Source organism: Lepus europaeus, chromosome 8, assembly GCF_033115175.1.
Source record: "Lepus europaeus isolate LE1 chromosome 8, mLepTim1.pri, whole genome shotgun sequence".
In the NCBI taxonomy this organism is placed as follows: Eukaryota; Metazoa; Chordata; class Mammalia; order Lagomorpha; family Leporidae; genus Lepus; species Lepus europaeus.
Window position 1 is genome coordinate 82,293,754 of NC_084834.1, and position 15,840 is coordinate 82,309,593.

The 15,840-nt window shown below is 40.7% G+C and overlaps 1 protein-coding gene across 1 annotated transcript in view; it reads left to right on the forward strand.

Moving 5' to 3' along the window:
- The window catches only part of UNC5C (unc-5 netrin receptor C), a 365,627-nt gene that overhangs the window by 287,636 nt on the left and 62,151 nt on the right, over positions 1–15,840 (forward strand). Inside the window, exons 5-6 of the mRNA XM_062199151.1 lie at positions 9,860–10,040; positions 13,477–13,644. Of these exons, the coding sequence (XP_062055135.1) occupies positions 9,860–10,040; positions 13,477–13,644 (349 nt within the window). The remainder of the gene's footprint in view (positions 1–9,859; positions 10,041–13,476; positions 13,645–15,840) is intronic.

Below are 15,840 nucleotides of genomic sequence, written 5' to 3' on the forward strand. Positions count from 1 at the left end.
CTCCTAACCCAGAAAGACTTTTCTCTTGTATAAATCTTGCTAAATGGACAGTATGGGGAGAAAACCAGCCACAGGGTGAGATCAACAGAAAGCATTAAAAATGCCAAAATATGAAGACTAGTCCAAAGCCAGTCCAGGGTACTGACTTCTGATTAGTTTGCAAATAAATATCATTGCAGTAATATAGCTAATTAATTACTGACCAATGCAGTAAAATTTAGCACCATAAAAAATCCCATGTTTCTTAGAATTTTAGATACAGTGAATGTAAGGAGATTCACTCTACAATTAATTCAGATGGAAGAGCATCACATTCTCTAGCAGTGTTTGTCCTGAAGACATTGCATGAAAAGTATATAATTTTTTTACATATTTTTATGTATTTATTCAACAGGCAGGGAGAGGAACAGAAAAAGAACTCCTATCCACTGGTTGACTCTCCAGATGTGTGCGATGATGAGGGCTGAGCCAGAGTTGAGTGCAGGAGCTGTGAGTGGCAGGCACCCAATTACCGCTGCCTCCCATGGCCTGCATAGAAGGAAGGTGGAATCAGGCGCTGAAGCCAGGGATCAAACCCAGGGACGCTGTTGTGGGACCCAAGTATACTAACCACTAGACCAAACACCCACCTGAAAGGATTATTTTTTTTTTAAGAATTATTTATTTTAAAGTCAGAGTTACATAGAAGTCTTCCATCTGCTGGTTCACTTCCCAGTTGGCCACAAGGGCCATAGCTGTGCCAATCCACAGCCAGGAGCCAGGAGCTTCTTCCAGGTCTCCCACGTGGGTGCAGGGGCCCAATGACTTGGCCCATATTCCACTGCTTTCCCAGGCCATAGCCAAGAGCTGCATCGGAAGTGGAGCAGCTAGGTCTCAAACAGGCACCCATAAGGGATGCCAGCACTACAGGTGGTGGCTTTACCCACTATGCCACAGGGCCAGCCCCCCTAGAGGATATTTTTAAGTTGTGATTGTGTCTCTTACATTATTTTCTCTTGCTGATTCAGGCAATTTTTGCATGATAAACAGAAGTATTTTCACACATTGTTTTACCCACCTTGTATCTTCTGTTTTAATTAATGCTTTATCATTTTTATCTCAGACAAAATGGTAATAAAGATTGTTTGGGCCATATTAGCCCTGTACATATTCTTTTTAGCAATATCAATTTTAAGTTCTTAATGCTAAAATAAGGCTGATTTAACAGAAGCAGAAGTCATCAGGATTTCTATTTGTGTGGATTTTTTTTTTTAATTTAAAAGGCAAAGAATCTGAAGATACAGATTTTTCCAACCACTGATTCACTCACCAAATGCCTGCAACAGCCAGTGCTGGGCCAGATCAAAGCCAAGAGCCCAGAACTCCATCCGGGTCACCCACATGAGTGGCAGGGGCCCAACCACTTGAGCCACCACCTGCTACCCAACAGAGTACACTTTAGCAGGAGCTTGGAATTAGAAGAGTCAAGACTCAAACCCAGGCACTCCAAATGGAATGCAAGCATCCTTGGTAGTGCTTTAACTTCCAGGTCAAGCACATGTTCCAAAGTACCAACTTCATGGATGCCTAAAAATATGCATAACAAATTTAATCCCATTACGTTTGTACCTTCATCCAACACTAATTAAACACCTACTACATGCCAATTCTAAGTCCTGAGAGGATAACAATGATTAAAAATAAGACTAAAAATCTCTAGAGCTTACATTCTATTGGGCAATACAGCCAATAAATAATAAAAGTGAAATATAGAATATGTGAGATGGTAAGAAACTCTATGAAATACATAAAGGAATGGAAGGTGATAAGTTAGGGTATAAGCAGAGAGATTGCAGTTTTAAGGGTTGAACAGGAAATGTCTCATGAAGGTGACATCTCAGAAAAGAACAATAGAAGGAAAGAGAGCAAATTTTGCAAGTCGCTAAGGAAAGATTACTCTGTGCAGATGCACCAGCAGATTCAAATATCCAAAATAAGAGCATCCCTGAGGTATACAAGGACGAGGAAGAGGGTATACCTGGTAAGAGTGAGGAAAGGAGACAGAAAGCAAAGGGGGTGAGTGAGCTCAGAGGGGACAGGGGCCTGGTGATGCCAGCTGATCGTTGTAAGGACTTCAGCTTTGTGAGATAAGGAGATTTTGGAAGGTCTGCGATGTGGAGTAGCATGTTCTGATTTAACGTTCATGAATCACACTGACTACTGTGTTGAAAATAGCCCTACTGGCCAAGGGGACAAGGAGAAAATAAGACCAGAATTTATTGTGAGGATGTGAGAAGTGGGCAGAGCCCTGCTGTGCTGCTCTAACACCAAATGGGCAGAGAAAGTGGGGAGATGAGTGAGTGTGTGAAGCCTGGGGTTTGTGTCTCAGTAACTGGAAGGCTGCAGTTGGCCGTCCTGAGCTGGCTGAGGCTACAGGAAGAGCAGGATTGGAAAGGCAGTGCCAGAGGTCACTATGAGACAACTGAGCGGTGTCACACAAACGCGGTTGGATATATGAGTAGAGAGTTCAGGGGTGGGGTCTGGGCTGGAGATAAATTTAAGAGTCATCTGTGTGAGACTGGATGAGCTCAACAAAGAAGAGAATGGATAGAAAATGCACAAGAGAAAAGGCCTAAGTACTGTGCCATGGGAGCACACAATGCTGGTCCCAGCTCACTGTATCCTACAGCAATGTGCCATGAACAAAGAAAGCCAGTGAACAGTAGGAATGGACCATCTCCGTCAAATCCTGCTGATGAGTCAGGTCCAGCGCATTCTAAACGGGCACCAGCAGGTGTCACAGAGTGGTGACTAGAAAGTGAGGTTGTGCTGAAGTGCTGGAACTGAGTACGATTGAGGATGGGTTCTAGAGAGATGAAGAAGGGAATTGAAGACAGCGAGCATCAACAGCTTTGTCAAGGAGTTGTGGAGAGTGAGCAGGGAAGTGTAGGGGTGACTAGAGGCAGACGTGGGTAGGGAAGGTTTCTGTTTTAAGTGGTGAAAAATAATAGCATGTCTGCTTCCTGATGGAAGTGATTCAGTATCTGGAGAAAGCTGAATGATCCAGGAGATAGAGAGGGGATGATGGCCAGGATGAGTCCTTGAGAATAGAGTGGGGATGGGAGCCAGAGTACAGATCAGACGTGACATAGAGGAGCACAAAGAGCTCCCCCAGGGACAAGAGAGAGGGTGTGGTTGGGGTGGGTCTGTAGATAGGGGAAGCTTTGGGATAAACTCCTGATTGTCAGTTCTCTCCGTGACAAAATTGTGGTCATCAGCTGTAAGTGAAGACGGAGGAGGCGGTAGTGTTTTAGGAGAGAGTGTGAAATCGTTGTCTAGGAGAGTGGGAGAGTGAGCAGACGGTGAAAATAGAGTACAACTTGGCAGAATTAAGCGCCCACTTGCGTTCTGTTATCCTGAATTTAAGATGAGCCCATCCACTTGTGTTCAGTTATCCTGAATATAAGTGTGTATGATCGTGTTCCATGCCAAGAAAATAGAGATAGTGTAGGAGAATAGTGGGCAAGGGAGTGGCTGAATGACAGACTCGAGGAAATAATGCAAGGACTGGTGATAAAGTTAGGCACTGGAATTTATGCTTGGGAAAGATGGGTGGGGTGACATGAGAGGATAAGAAATAAAGATTGTAGGTCCTGGTGAAGGGTTGTTGAACTAGGCATAGACTCAGCAGGAAAGATGGAAAATGGTAAAAGGAGTGGGTGGTTGAAACCGAATTTATGGAAGAATTGCAATTCATTATAAGGACAAGAATTAAACCAGTGCTTCTCAAATTTTAATATGCATATGAATCCCCTGAAGTCCTTGATAAGGTTCACCTTGGATCTGATAAGTCTACATGAATGGAGCTGAGTTTCTGCATTTCTTTCAAGCTCCCAGGCGATATGGATGCTCTTGGACCAGGAATCCCATGTCAGAAAGCAGTATTCAAGCTTGGTATTTCTCAACCCTAGCAGTAATTTACAATCCTTCAGTGAGTTTAAAGATAAAAACACTAGACCCCTGCAGATCAGTGAATCAGAGTTTCTGTGGGTTGGATTTAGTTTCTCTGGGTTGAGTTTAGAATTGATATACTATAAATGTTCTGTAGGTTATTCTGCTGTGAACCCTGACTTGAACTACTTCTGGCCTTTGAAGATGGCACTTTAGAGACCAAGATCATTGTAGGACAAAGACTCTTGGTACTCAGGGGACAAGATGTTGGCAGTATCATTCTTGTAGTTATCAAAATAGAAATTATATTGGATAAAGTGACTATACGCCCAGAGTTCTGTACGTGACTAAAAAAATGTAGTGCTCAGATGATAGAATTGGATGGCATGAGATTCAGAGCATCTGAATCTGGAATAGAAAGTGCAAAGCATGGACACTTACCTGTAACCCAGGCCCAGTGGCACTCGGGATTTAGGAAATCAAACATTCATGATTCACATGGATGCCAGAAGAATAGATGCTAATGGCATGAAAAAGAGCTAGGGTTGCCCGGTGCCATGGCTCACTAGGCTAATCCTCCACCTGCGGCGCCGGCACACTGGGTTCTAGTCCCGGTCGGGGTGCTGGATTCTGTCCCAGTTGCTCCTCTTCCAGTCCAGCTCTCTGCTGTGGCCCAGGAGTGCAGTGGAGGATGGCCCAAGTCCTTGGGCCCTGCATCCGCATGGGAGACCAGGAGAAGCACCTGGCTCCTGGCTTCGGATCAGCATGGTGCGCCCGCCACAGTGCGCTGGCCGCAGCGGCCCTGGAGGGGTGAACCAATGGAAAAAGGAAGACCTTTCTCTCTTTCTCTCTCTCACTGTCCACTCTGCCTGCCAAAAAAAAAAAAAAAAAAAAAAAAAAAAAAAAAAACTAGGGTTTAGTTACAAAAAGTTGAAGGCAATACTCTAAAAAGAGTTTGAAACTGAATAATTTATAATTTTGCTGATCTATTCCAAGGCAGTGTGAAAAGCTCAGGGCTTGTGAAGAAGGGGATGTCCAGTGCAGCCTGCAGCTACGGTACAGGTGGTAAGGAAGGACCTGCTGCCATGCCATAAGCCCCTTGTGAAGAAGATGGTCCCAAGGCAGAGGGCTGTGGCACCTCCAGCCATCCTGGGACTTGGGAGCTGAGGAGGTTTCCAGAGAAGATGAAGTCTTTGGCTCCCCTCTTCATTCCTGCATCTGTTTTCTACCTTTAAAGTCCTTTGTTTCTTCCAACAAAAGCACACAAGTCAACCCAACGTGGAACAGATGAAAAACAGAGCTTCTGTGATTTAAGAGGTGGTTAGGGGTGGGAGACTGAGCCCTCTCCAGGTCTCTAAGGCCTCCACACTGCTGTTGAAGCTCCTCAGGAATCCTAAAAGTTCAGGCCATGGTCACTGCTCCAACATGGGCAGCAGACACTTGAGAAAAATGGGGGGTTATGTATGAAAAAACAGAGGTCATCAACCAACAAGCATGTGCATCTCTTTAAATCTTCTGTCAACCATGCACATTGAACTCTTTCTTTCATGTAATAAATTCTTGAAATAAATAAGTGGTTGCTTATATTCCTTTGGATCCCTTTAAGTCATCCATGATTAGGATAACATCACCAGTGTTAAACTGACTCAGTAACATAGACGATACCATAATATTGCACAATCAAGACTTAGGCCAGGATCTCCAGAAGCAAGCCATTGTATCAAGTAATTTTTAAAGAAGTGCTCCCAGAAGAGCCTAGTAAAGTTGAAAGAACAAGCAGAAGAGCAAAGGTGAAGCCAAGTAGTAATGTAAACTCAGGCCATATCCCAGGCCTATTGCTACAGCCCACAAGGGGGCTGGACAGAAAGCATATTTTATTTATTTTTTTAAGTTTTCAAATATCTTTTTTTAAATTGTTTTATTTATTTGAAAGACAGAGTTAGAGAAGTAGAGACAGAGAGGTCTTCCATCCACTGGTTCACTTCCCAGATGGCCGCAATGGCCGGAGTTGAGCCTATCCAAGGCCAGGAGCCAAGACTTCTTTCAGGTCTCCAATGCAGGTACAGGGGCCCAAGGACTTGGACCATCTTCCACTGCTATCCCAGGCCACCACAGAGAGCTGGATCGGAAGAGGAGCAGCCAACACTAGAACCGGTGCCCATATGTGATGCTGGCACTTCAGGCCAGGGCATTAACCCACTGCACCACAGCGCTGGCCCCAGAAAGCGTATTTTTTTTTTCTTATCATAGGATTTTTTTTAACTTTTATTTAGTAAATATAAATTTCCAAAGTACAGTTTATGGATTACAATGGCTTTTCCCCCACCCATAATTTCCCTTCCACTCGCACCACTCCCATCTCCCGCTCCCTCTCCCATTCCATTCAAATCAAGATTCATTTTCAATTATCTTTATATACAGAAGATCGTTTTAGTATATATTAAGTAAAGATTTAATCAGTTTGCACCCACACAGAAACACAAAGTGTAAAATACTGTTTCAGTACTAGTTATAGCATTAATTCACATTGGACAACACATTAAGGACAGATCCCACATGAGATGTAAGTACACAGTGACTCCTGTTGTTGACTTAACAATTTGACGCTCTTGTTTATGGCGTCAGCAATCTCCCTAGGCTCTAGTCATGAGTTGCCAAGGCTATGGAAGCCTTTAGAGTTCACTGACTTTGATCTTATTCCGACAGGGTCATAGTCAAAGTGGAAGTTCTCTCCTCCCTTCAGAGAAAGGTACCTCCTTCTTTGATGGCCCCGTTCTTTCCACTGGGATCTCACTCACAGAGATCTTTCGTTTAGGTCGTCGTCGTCGTCTTTTTGTTTTGTTTTGTTTTGTTTTACCACAGTGTCTTGGCTTTCCATCCCTCAATACTCTCATGGGCTCTTCAGCCAGATCCGAGTGCCTTAAGGGCTGATTCTGAGGCCAGAGTGCTGTTTAGGGCATCTGCCATTCTACGAGTCTCCTGTGTATCCTGCTTCCCATGTTGGATTGTTCTCTCCCTTTTTGATTCTATCAGTTAGTATTCGCAGACACTAGTCTTGTTTGTGTGATCCCTTGACTCTTAGACCTATCAGTGTGATCAATTGTGAACTGAAATTGATCACTTGGACTAGTGAGATGGCATTGGTACATGCCACCTTGATGGGATTGTAATGGAATCCCCTGGCACGTTTCTAACTCCACCATTTGTGGCAAGTCCGATTGAGTATGTCCCAAACTGTACATCTCCTCCCTCTTTTATTCCCACTCTTATATTTAACAGGGATCACTTTTCAGTTAAAATTTAAACACCTAAGAATAATTGTGTGTTAATTACAGAGTTCAACCAATAGTGCTAGAACAAAAAAAAATACTAAAAGAGATAAAGTATTACATTGTACATCACAGTCAGAACAAGGGCTGATCAAGTCACTGTTTCTCATAGTGTCCATTTCACTTCTACAGGTTTCCCTTTTGGTGATCAGTTATTTGTCACTGATCAGGGAGAACATATGATATTTGTCCCTTTGGGACTGGCTTAATTCACTCAGCATGATGTTTTCCAGATTGCTCCATCTTATTGCTAATGACCAGATTTCATTGTTTTTGACTGCTGTATAGTATTCTATAGAGTACATGTCCCATAATCTTTATCCAGTCTACTGTTGATGGGCATTTGGGTTGGTTGGTCTTAGCTATTGTGAATTGAGCTGCAATAAACATTAAGGTGCAGAGAGCTCAGAAAGCATATTTTAAGTACCCTCTTGCAATAGCTAACGGGGAAGCTGCAGATCAAGTTATGAACTCCTAGGCATTTCGAGGTCATGAGAATCCCAAACTCTGACAGTGGTTTTTAAGGAAAAGGCATGCTGAGCAAAAACAGTAGAAGAAACTCTAAGAGCCAATGAGTGCCTTCTCTAAGTTGGAAGTTTTCTTTAGAATGGAATCGATAACCTAGGTCATGACCAAATTAACCAACATTAATGTCAACTTTCAGTTATCATCAAGGAGGTTTCTAGTAATATAAATTTTGCTACCATTTCCTGAGCACTTCCAGTAAGATCATATTTCACACAGAATGTGATATTGGAGAAAATCCAGGTCAAGTGAGTATGCGTATGTACGTATTCCAAAAACTTCATGCAAAATGGAATTAAAAGAAAAGTTTATTTGGGTGACCACAAAAAGGTTGAAATACACACTTACACAGAGTCTTAAAGAAGTTCATGACATTATGAAAAAGTTATGCATGATTTCAAAATTTGGAGTGCCAAAATAGTACCTTTTAGTTTCATTTTTATGAACTTTTAAGTCCATATATCTATATATATGTATATCATATGAGCTATATCTAAGAATGGTCCTGACTTAATGTACAGTCTGTTTTTGAAAACAAAAATCATACTTTCTTTTAATTCCATTTTCCATGAACTTCTGGAATTCTGTGCATAAATATATATATATATGTACATATATATGTACACACACACATATACATACACGCACACACACACACACACACACACCAGATGTATCCAAGGAATGCCCTGATTAAAGGTGCAATCTGTGAAAACGAAAGCATACTTTAAAAATCCACTGTTTGAGGTGGATTCTATTCCTTTGCTCACTCACATTAGTGTAAATATGAAGGAGGGTTAGCTATTTCAGAATTTACACCAATACTGATACTTGTTCAAATCTACATCCCCCTATGTTTCTGCATTTCAGGGCTGCTGTGTGTTTTTGTTTTGCCCTTTCTGCATTGCCTCTCTTCTAAGGATTAGAAGCACGTTATTGGAGAGTCCCTGCATGCCATCTAATTGAGACCTGTGATGTCAAGCCCACTGGCAGATTTAGAGATTAATTCCTAGACCTCTTGTGGTGCTAGGGAAGCTTCTTAAAATTTTTGAAAATGGCAACAATATTGACTCCTGACTAATAAATGTTACTTGTATCCACATCTACCATAATGTAGGAGGAAAGTTTAAGTGTGGTAAATACCAATGTTGTTTTTTCTTTATTGAAAAAAAAAATCCATGGTTAGCAAGAAAAACAACACAATTGCCAAGATAAGAAATAAGTTACCCTTCACAAAGATAGCGTATACAGTTGTATTTTCTTCCTTTTATTCAGCAAGGATAACATCACTGTCGCTAAATTGACACTATTTACATAGAAAAACTGTAATTCAATGATTTTGAACAGTCAGATCTTGAATCTAGTTTCCCAAAAGCAAACCATGAGCAGAAGACCAAAGCGCTAAAGATATACAAAAAGAATGATTTGAGTAGTACTCATCAGCTCTTTGAATTGTATTGAGGGTTTGTAGAGACAAGTTTGTGTGTGTGTGTGTTATGTGTGTGTGTTTTAATATTTTGGCTTAAATGTGCTTTGCTACATTTTACAATCAGTGCATTTTCAGGGAAATTTAATCCATGTGTTGCAGTGAGGCTACACGTAAATCATCCAAATGTTGGTTTATTAGAGCTGCATGATGTCTAAAATGCCTTTTGAGCTTTTTTATAGTCCTTATATTCCTTTCTGAAAAGCAGCAGGTAAGTTGCCAAGAGTAAACAAATCAAATAGCAAAAGGTTTGAGTTGGGTTTGAAATGCTTAGCCCATTATTTTTGATTGGGTTCTGAACTTGGCAGTGCATATACCCCATTCCTGCCTGCAGGGCAAAGTGAAAACAATTTGAACACTGTATTCCCTAGTGGGTTCATTGACATTTGAAAATAATGTAGTACAGACAGAATCAGCATGTTTGGCAGGTGAGTGATACTTAACATGACCTCGCAAAGTTACTTGCTTCCAGTTTGCTGAAGTTCATAGTGTGGAATGATGTTATACATGTCACAAAACACAAGTTAGGGTAAACAGTCTTCAAGGGCCCCATACTGGGGATTTATCTGACTTTCTTGTGCATCTTTAGGTGGAGTGGTTGAAAAACGAAGACATAATTGATCCTGTTGAAGACCGGAACTTTTACATTACTATTGATCATAACCTCATCATAAAGCAGGCCCGACTCTCTGATACTGCAAATTATACCTGTGTTGCTAAAAACATCGTTGCCAAGAGAAAAAGTACAACTGCCACTGTCATAGTTTATGGTGAGTAAGCTTTCCAGCTCTCTGTCTAGTTCACGTCCAGCTGCAGTATCTCGTAGGTACGGGTAATTTCAACCTCCAGTGCTATGCTTTCTAGCCTCCCACATGGACAGTGAAGTTTACCTACTTCCCTGCTACCCAGGTAAGAAAACCTTGGCTTGGGGCTGGCCCTGTGGCACAGTAGGTTAAGCTGCTGTTTGCAGGGCTGGCATCTCATGTGGACACCAGTTGGAGTCCCGGCTGCTCCATTTCTAATCCGGCTCTCTGCTAATTGCTTGGAAAAGCAGTGGAAGATGGTCCAAATGCTTGGGCCCCCATACCCACACTGGTGACCCAGAGGGAGCTCCTGACTCCTGGCTTCAGATCAGCCCAGCTCCTGGTTGTTGCAGCCAACTGGGGAGTGAACCAGAGATGCAAAATTACTCTCTCCACCCCCACCCTGCCCCATAACTCTGCCTTTAAAATAAATAAAATTAATTTTTAAAAAAAGAAAGTCTCAGCTTAAAAATTCTCAGCCATTGGTCATGAGCTTCCAGAAAAGTGTCCATGGATCCCCAAGACACGCACCACCCACCCCGCCTCAGCCCCACCAGCTGTGGCACCAAGCCCTATGCTGAAGTCTGGGGAGGAAGATGCTTAATCAGCCTGCTGCTGTTTCTGTGGGCAGGGCTCAGCCTAGCGACTACCAAATCTTTGGAACGCTGGAGCTGGCCTGTTCCCCAAGCACGTCAGAACTTGAACTTCCTAAAACCTGTTGATTCCCTCCCTGAGACACATGCAAAGGGATGATACGGACTGCCATGGTCAAGTGGCCCTCACCCCAAGAACATGCCAGAGTCCAATATGATGACTTCTTCAGCTTCTTCCCTTTCTGGTACATGTCATCTCTAAACCTATCATTTTTCCTCAAGTACTAAGCAATTTCTCACTGAGTTTTGATGTGGCATGCGTGCTTTGGTCTCCCTGGGCAGTTTAGCATTCCATTGTTTTCTGGTCATTTTACGAAACTTTCATCTTCCCAGCGAAACTTTAAGCTCCTCTGTAGCCTGAGAGACAGGTGAGTATATTGATATATTTCTCACAATGTTTGACACATAATAGATCCTTGGCATATTGATGATTTATTGTCTCAAAGGAGACACAGCAATCCTAGGAAGAATTGTGAGATTTTTGCCACCTCCTGTAATGATAAATGCCCATGCCTTGTCACTACCCCCTGCTTCTGTGTTGAATGATACTCAGGAGCCTTGGTGCCTGCCTGACTGTGAGGAAGGGGTAGAGGTAATCTGCTCTTGGCACTTACTTACTTCCAACAGCACTAAAGGACTTTAGCACCTGGCACCCCCAAAATACGCCCTTCTGACACATTGATTCCTTCTAAGTTAAAGGCATTTGTCATGCAGCTGATATGACATCCCTGCACCTTCCCTTCTGCTGCTTAAAAGCAGGAGATAACATTCCCCTGTGAAAGGCGAGTTCCCTGCACTAGAAGAAAAGTAACATCCAGGAACAGGAAGTCCAGACCAAGAAAGTTCTATCTAGATCTTATTAAAATAACTCTCTCTTGCAGCCTCACCACATAATTTGCTTACTTGTACACAATTCACTACTCTATCCAAATTAGTATGTGAGTGGTTCACTCCAACTCAACGCTTGGGTCTTCATTTTTTCATGAAGGTGCCCATGCCACAGACAGCTTGCATTAAATATATTTGTATCTTTCTCTCCTATTGCTTTCTTAAGTCAACTGAATTCTCAAGTCTAGGAGAAAAAGCCCTAAAAGTATAGATGCTAAAATTTTGTCTCCCTTACAGTACCATTCAGGTAGACGTATACTTATGATAGAAGAACTTATGAGGACAGAAATCACTGTGATGTTTCAAAGACTGAATTTAGCAATCCTTTAAAGCTGTCGTTTTAATTAAGGACAGATGCATGCAGATTTTCTTGATCCTATGATTACTCTGGGGTTTAATTTCCTAGACCAGATAATGGCTATGTTGAATTATAAGCAATTGCCTTTCTTAAGTCATAATAAAATGTTTCCTGCTTTTTATCTTTTTCTAAACTGCCTGAAAGTCTTAACTAACAGCATTTGAAATGCAAAGAAGCAGTGGGGCACAATCACAGCAATGTACCAATCGTGAATAACTAATGAGAACAATAAATATAGATGTATTCTATGGATGCACAAAACTCTGCCTTCCTACAGTATGCTTTCAATATCCATAGTGCAATGTATGCATTTTCTTTTAGGAAATATAAAACCCAAGTGATTTTAGCATTTTGAACTAGGAAAAGAGCATTGTACTGAAAGTCGGGAATCTTGTGTTCTAGGACCACATCTGTCACTAACTGTGTTTTTAAACCTGGATTCTCTGAGCCCTTGTCTTCCCTCTATATGATGGGATAAGCCCAGAATCTTCAAAGAGACCTTTCTGTCTCTGAAAGTTTCTGATTATTCAGCCCTCATTAGAAATATTTGGCAGAACAGTGGTTGTAGCCCATAACCCCGAATATCAGCTTGCCAGTATGTTAGTAAGCAATTTACACTGACAATGCCATGACATTTGGAATTTGTAAAGCTGAGCAGGTTAAGTTCCTTCCTAGCTATCAGCCATCTGTTTGTCCTTTTCATGGCCTCATAAAGCAAGTTTAAAGCTCATGGATTGGAATCATCAGAACTCTACAGAAAAACTTACACATTTAACTAGTATTTTATTTTTTGAATTTATACATGTATACTTATATATATATATATGTATATACATATGTATACACACACACACACACAGATAATACACACACAAATACCAGAAAGAGATAATAACCCTTTATACACACAATAAGTGTCCATTCCAGTTCCATCAACTGGTTGGATTGCCAATTCAAATAACCAGTTTGCTTAAAACTCCAACACTGTAAGAATTTCTTTTTTAACCTGCTTCACTTATTTGTGGGACTGACTAAATATACTTAAAAGGTTGTTAAGTTTACATGTACCAAAGAGATATAATCAATCATCTGTTTTTTAAAAACTAAATGGTTTTATTCAGTTCCCATACTACGGACTTATCCACTTGCAGCCTTGGCATAAGGATGTAAACATTTATTGAGATAAGCTATCAAAAGTAATTTGGGGAATTCAACAAGGGAAGGGGGTGTATTTTTTTTAAAGAGTGTTGGCCAAGGAAAAGAGACTACAGTCCTATTTATTTTTGTGAGTAAATCTTGGTGAATAAATTTCCATTTATGTCTGTGTTTAGATCTTTCAATAATATGAGTGCAATAAAATTCTGTATGAAATGGCATGACTCTTCTAGCCTTCTTTTAGATGTTTTGTATGGTCACTTGGGAGAAGACTTCTGTTCGCATGTTGTATGTGGCTTGTGTATCTTCACAGAGGTGCATCTACTTGATATTGTCTTTCTCCTTTCAGTGAATGGTGGTTGGTCCACCTGGACAGAGTGGTCGGTGTGTAACAGCCGCTGTGGACGAGGGTATCAGAAACGTACAAGGACCTGCACCAACCCAGCACCACTCAATGGTGGTGCCTTCTGCGAAGGGCAGAGTGTTCAGAAAATAGCCTGTACCACATTGTGTCCAGGTAAATCGGTCCATCCTTTCTGTCCAAATGTGTCCCACCGTTCTAGAAACATGTTTTAGAGAACAGAGACAAGTGGCTAATTCTTGACCTCAGGGTGTGATAAATATTATGTAAATCCATCCTACAGTCAATGTTTACATTGCTGGAAAAATCAAGTGCTTTCTTCCAAAAGAGTACTTAAGGTTGTTATCCAAATATGCAAAATAGTATCAAAGAGGAGATTAAACACTCTTGAACATAATCCATCTATATTATTCAGCAGAACTGCTGGAGCCCAGATTAGAGGTTCTATAATTCAAGGGATTTTGAACAGCATTGAAAGCCACACATTTTTAAGAATAACAACCCTTGATCCTCAGAAAACCAGGGAACTTAATTGGAATTGAAATTTAGAAAGTGTTTTAGACTGAAATATTTGATATGTGGTGTCAGTTTCTGGGCAACAGCAAATAAAACATTTGGAATGAATTAAAAGGAAGACAGAGCTTTGTGATACATGGGATAACGGATTTTGAAAGTACAATGCAGCTATTTCTTTATTATCTATACATGTTGGTCATCTGTGTTAGTTTCAGTTGTACCTATAGCAAGATTGTGTCCCTTTGCTGTCTAGCATCCTTTTGTACTATTTCATATTGTCAACAGCTCTTATCCCTAGGTAATCGAAGCTAATATTTACCAATACCAAAATCCATTAAAATGTCTACTTATATAACATAACCAAAGTGAGACTGAACTTATATATAAATGCTCAATACATTTGATACACTCATTGGAGTAGCTATTTTGTTGTCAGTTTAATTGTTTTGATGCATAAACTCCTTCTCTTTATTTTACCTAACTTTGCTCCAGTTCATCCTTTTAATAGAATTTTTCTGAGACAAGCTGCAGAGATGACTGGAGAGAAAAATATAATTGACATGTTACTTTCTCAAGTGTTGATTTCCCAGTATCAAAACAGTCTCCCACACTGAACTCTTTGAGAGCTTTTATTTATAGAACACATTTTGGCACTTAGCTAGACTTGGAATTTCAGATTTTGCCTTGTACTACTCTGTATTTTATCTAGGAGCAGACTCAATTAAAAGTGAGTGAGAGGTTGTGTGTGTGTGTGTGTGTGTTTCTGTTCACTATAACAGTCTAGGCCTAAGCAGATGTCTTCAGCACAGATAGTTGAGAGTTGCTGATACAGCCAGTTCTGTGTGATAGAAATATTAATGCCTTCATTTTTTTGTATGGACATATTTCTAAGCCTATTATATAATATATATAGAATAATTTGACTATTAAATCATATATATTTCCCAAAATATGTAGACCATCTTCCCAAAATATGTGGACTGTTTTGCCAATATGCAGGTATGATGTTTGATGTTTTATATCAACTCCTAGATAATCATAATTTTTATGTATTTCAGAGAACATTAAATGTTTTAAAACTCTTCTTTCAACATTTTTATCCTGTTTCTGTGATAAGCTTAAAAGGATTCATTTTAAAGTATGATGGTGAATTAACTCTCATGTATTTTCTTCAAACTGAGATTTAACTTAACTTGCATGATCTATAGAGATAGCTCAGTTCATTATCATTGAAATTGCTGACAAGTTGGCTACCAAAACTAGAAGGACAGTGAATCAGTTTTAAATGTCTGGATAACTATAAAATTAGGGACTTAGCTAAATATTATTATTAAAATGAAATGAGAACTAGATATATGATCAAATAATGGAATGGAATCATCTGATAATAAATGGAAGGTTTCAGTAGAAATTAGCAGCCTGGATGAAACAGCTAAAGTAAATGGGGTTTAATGAGAAACGGATTGGTGAGTGGATGGATAAATGGATAGGTGGATGAATGGATGGACAGATTGCTGAATGGAGGGAGGGATAGTGGATGGATGGATGAAAGGACTTCCCCCTGCTGTAGCAACCTGTTCTCTCAATTCCCACACAAGCTTTACTGTCAAGATGACACTACTCATAAAGGAGTGTTAGACCCAAAGAGATACCCCTAATTTTCAACACAAAATCCAGAAGCTTCTTTATTAAAAGAAGGCAGAGGGGGCACCCTCGCCAACTCTCGTGTTACTCCTGGTGACCACTTTGGTTTCTGTGTGTCCCATGAGCACTCTTATGGCCTGGGTCCATGAAGAAACAGTTACACATCCTCTCAGAAACATTCACAAGACCCAG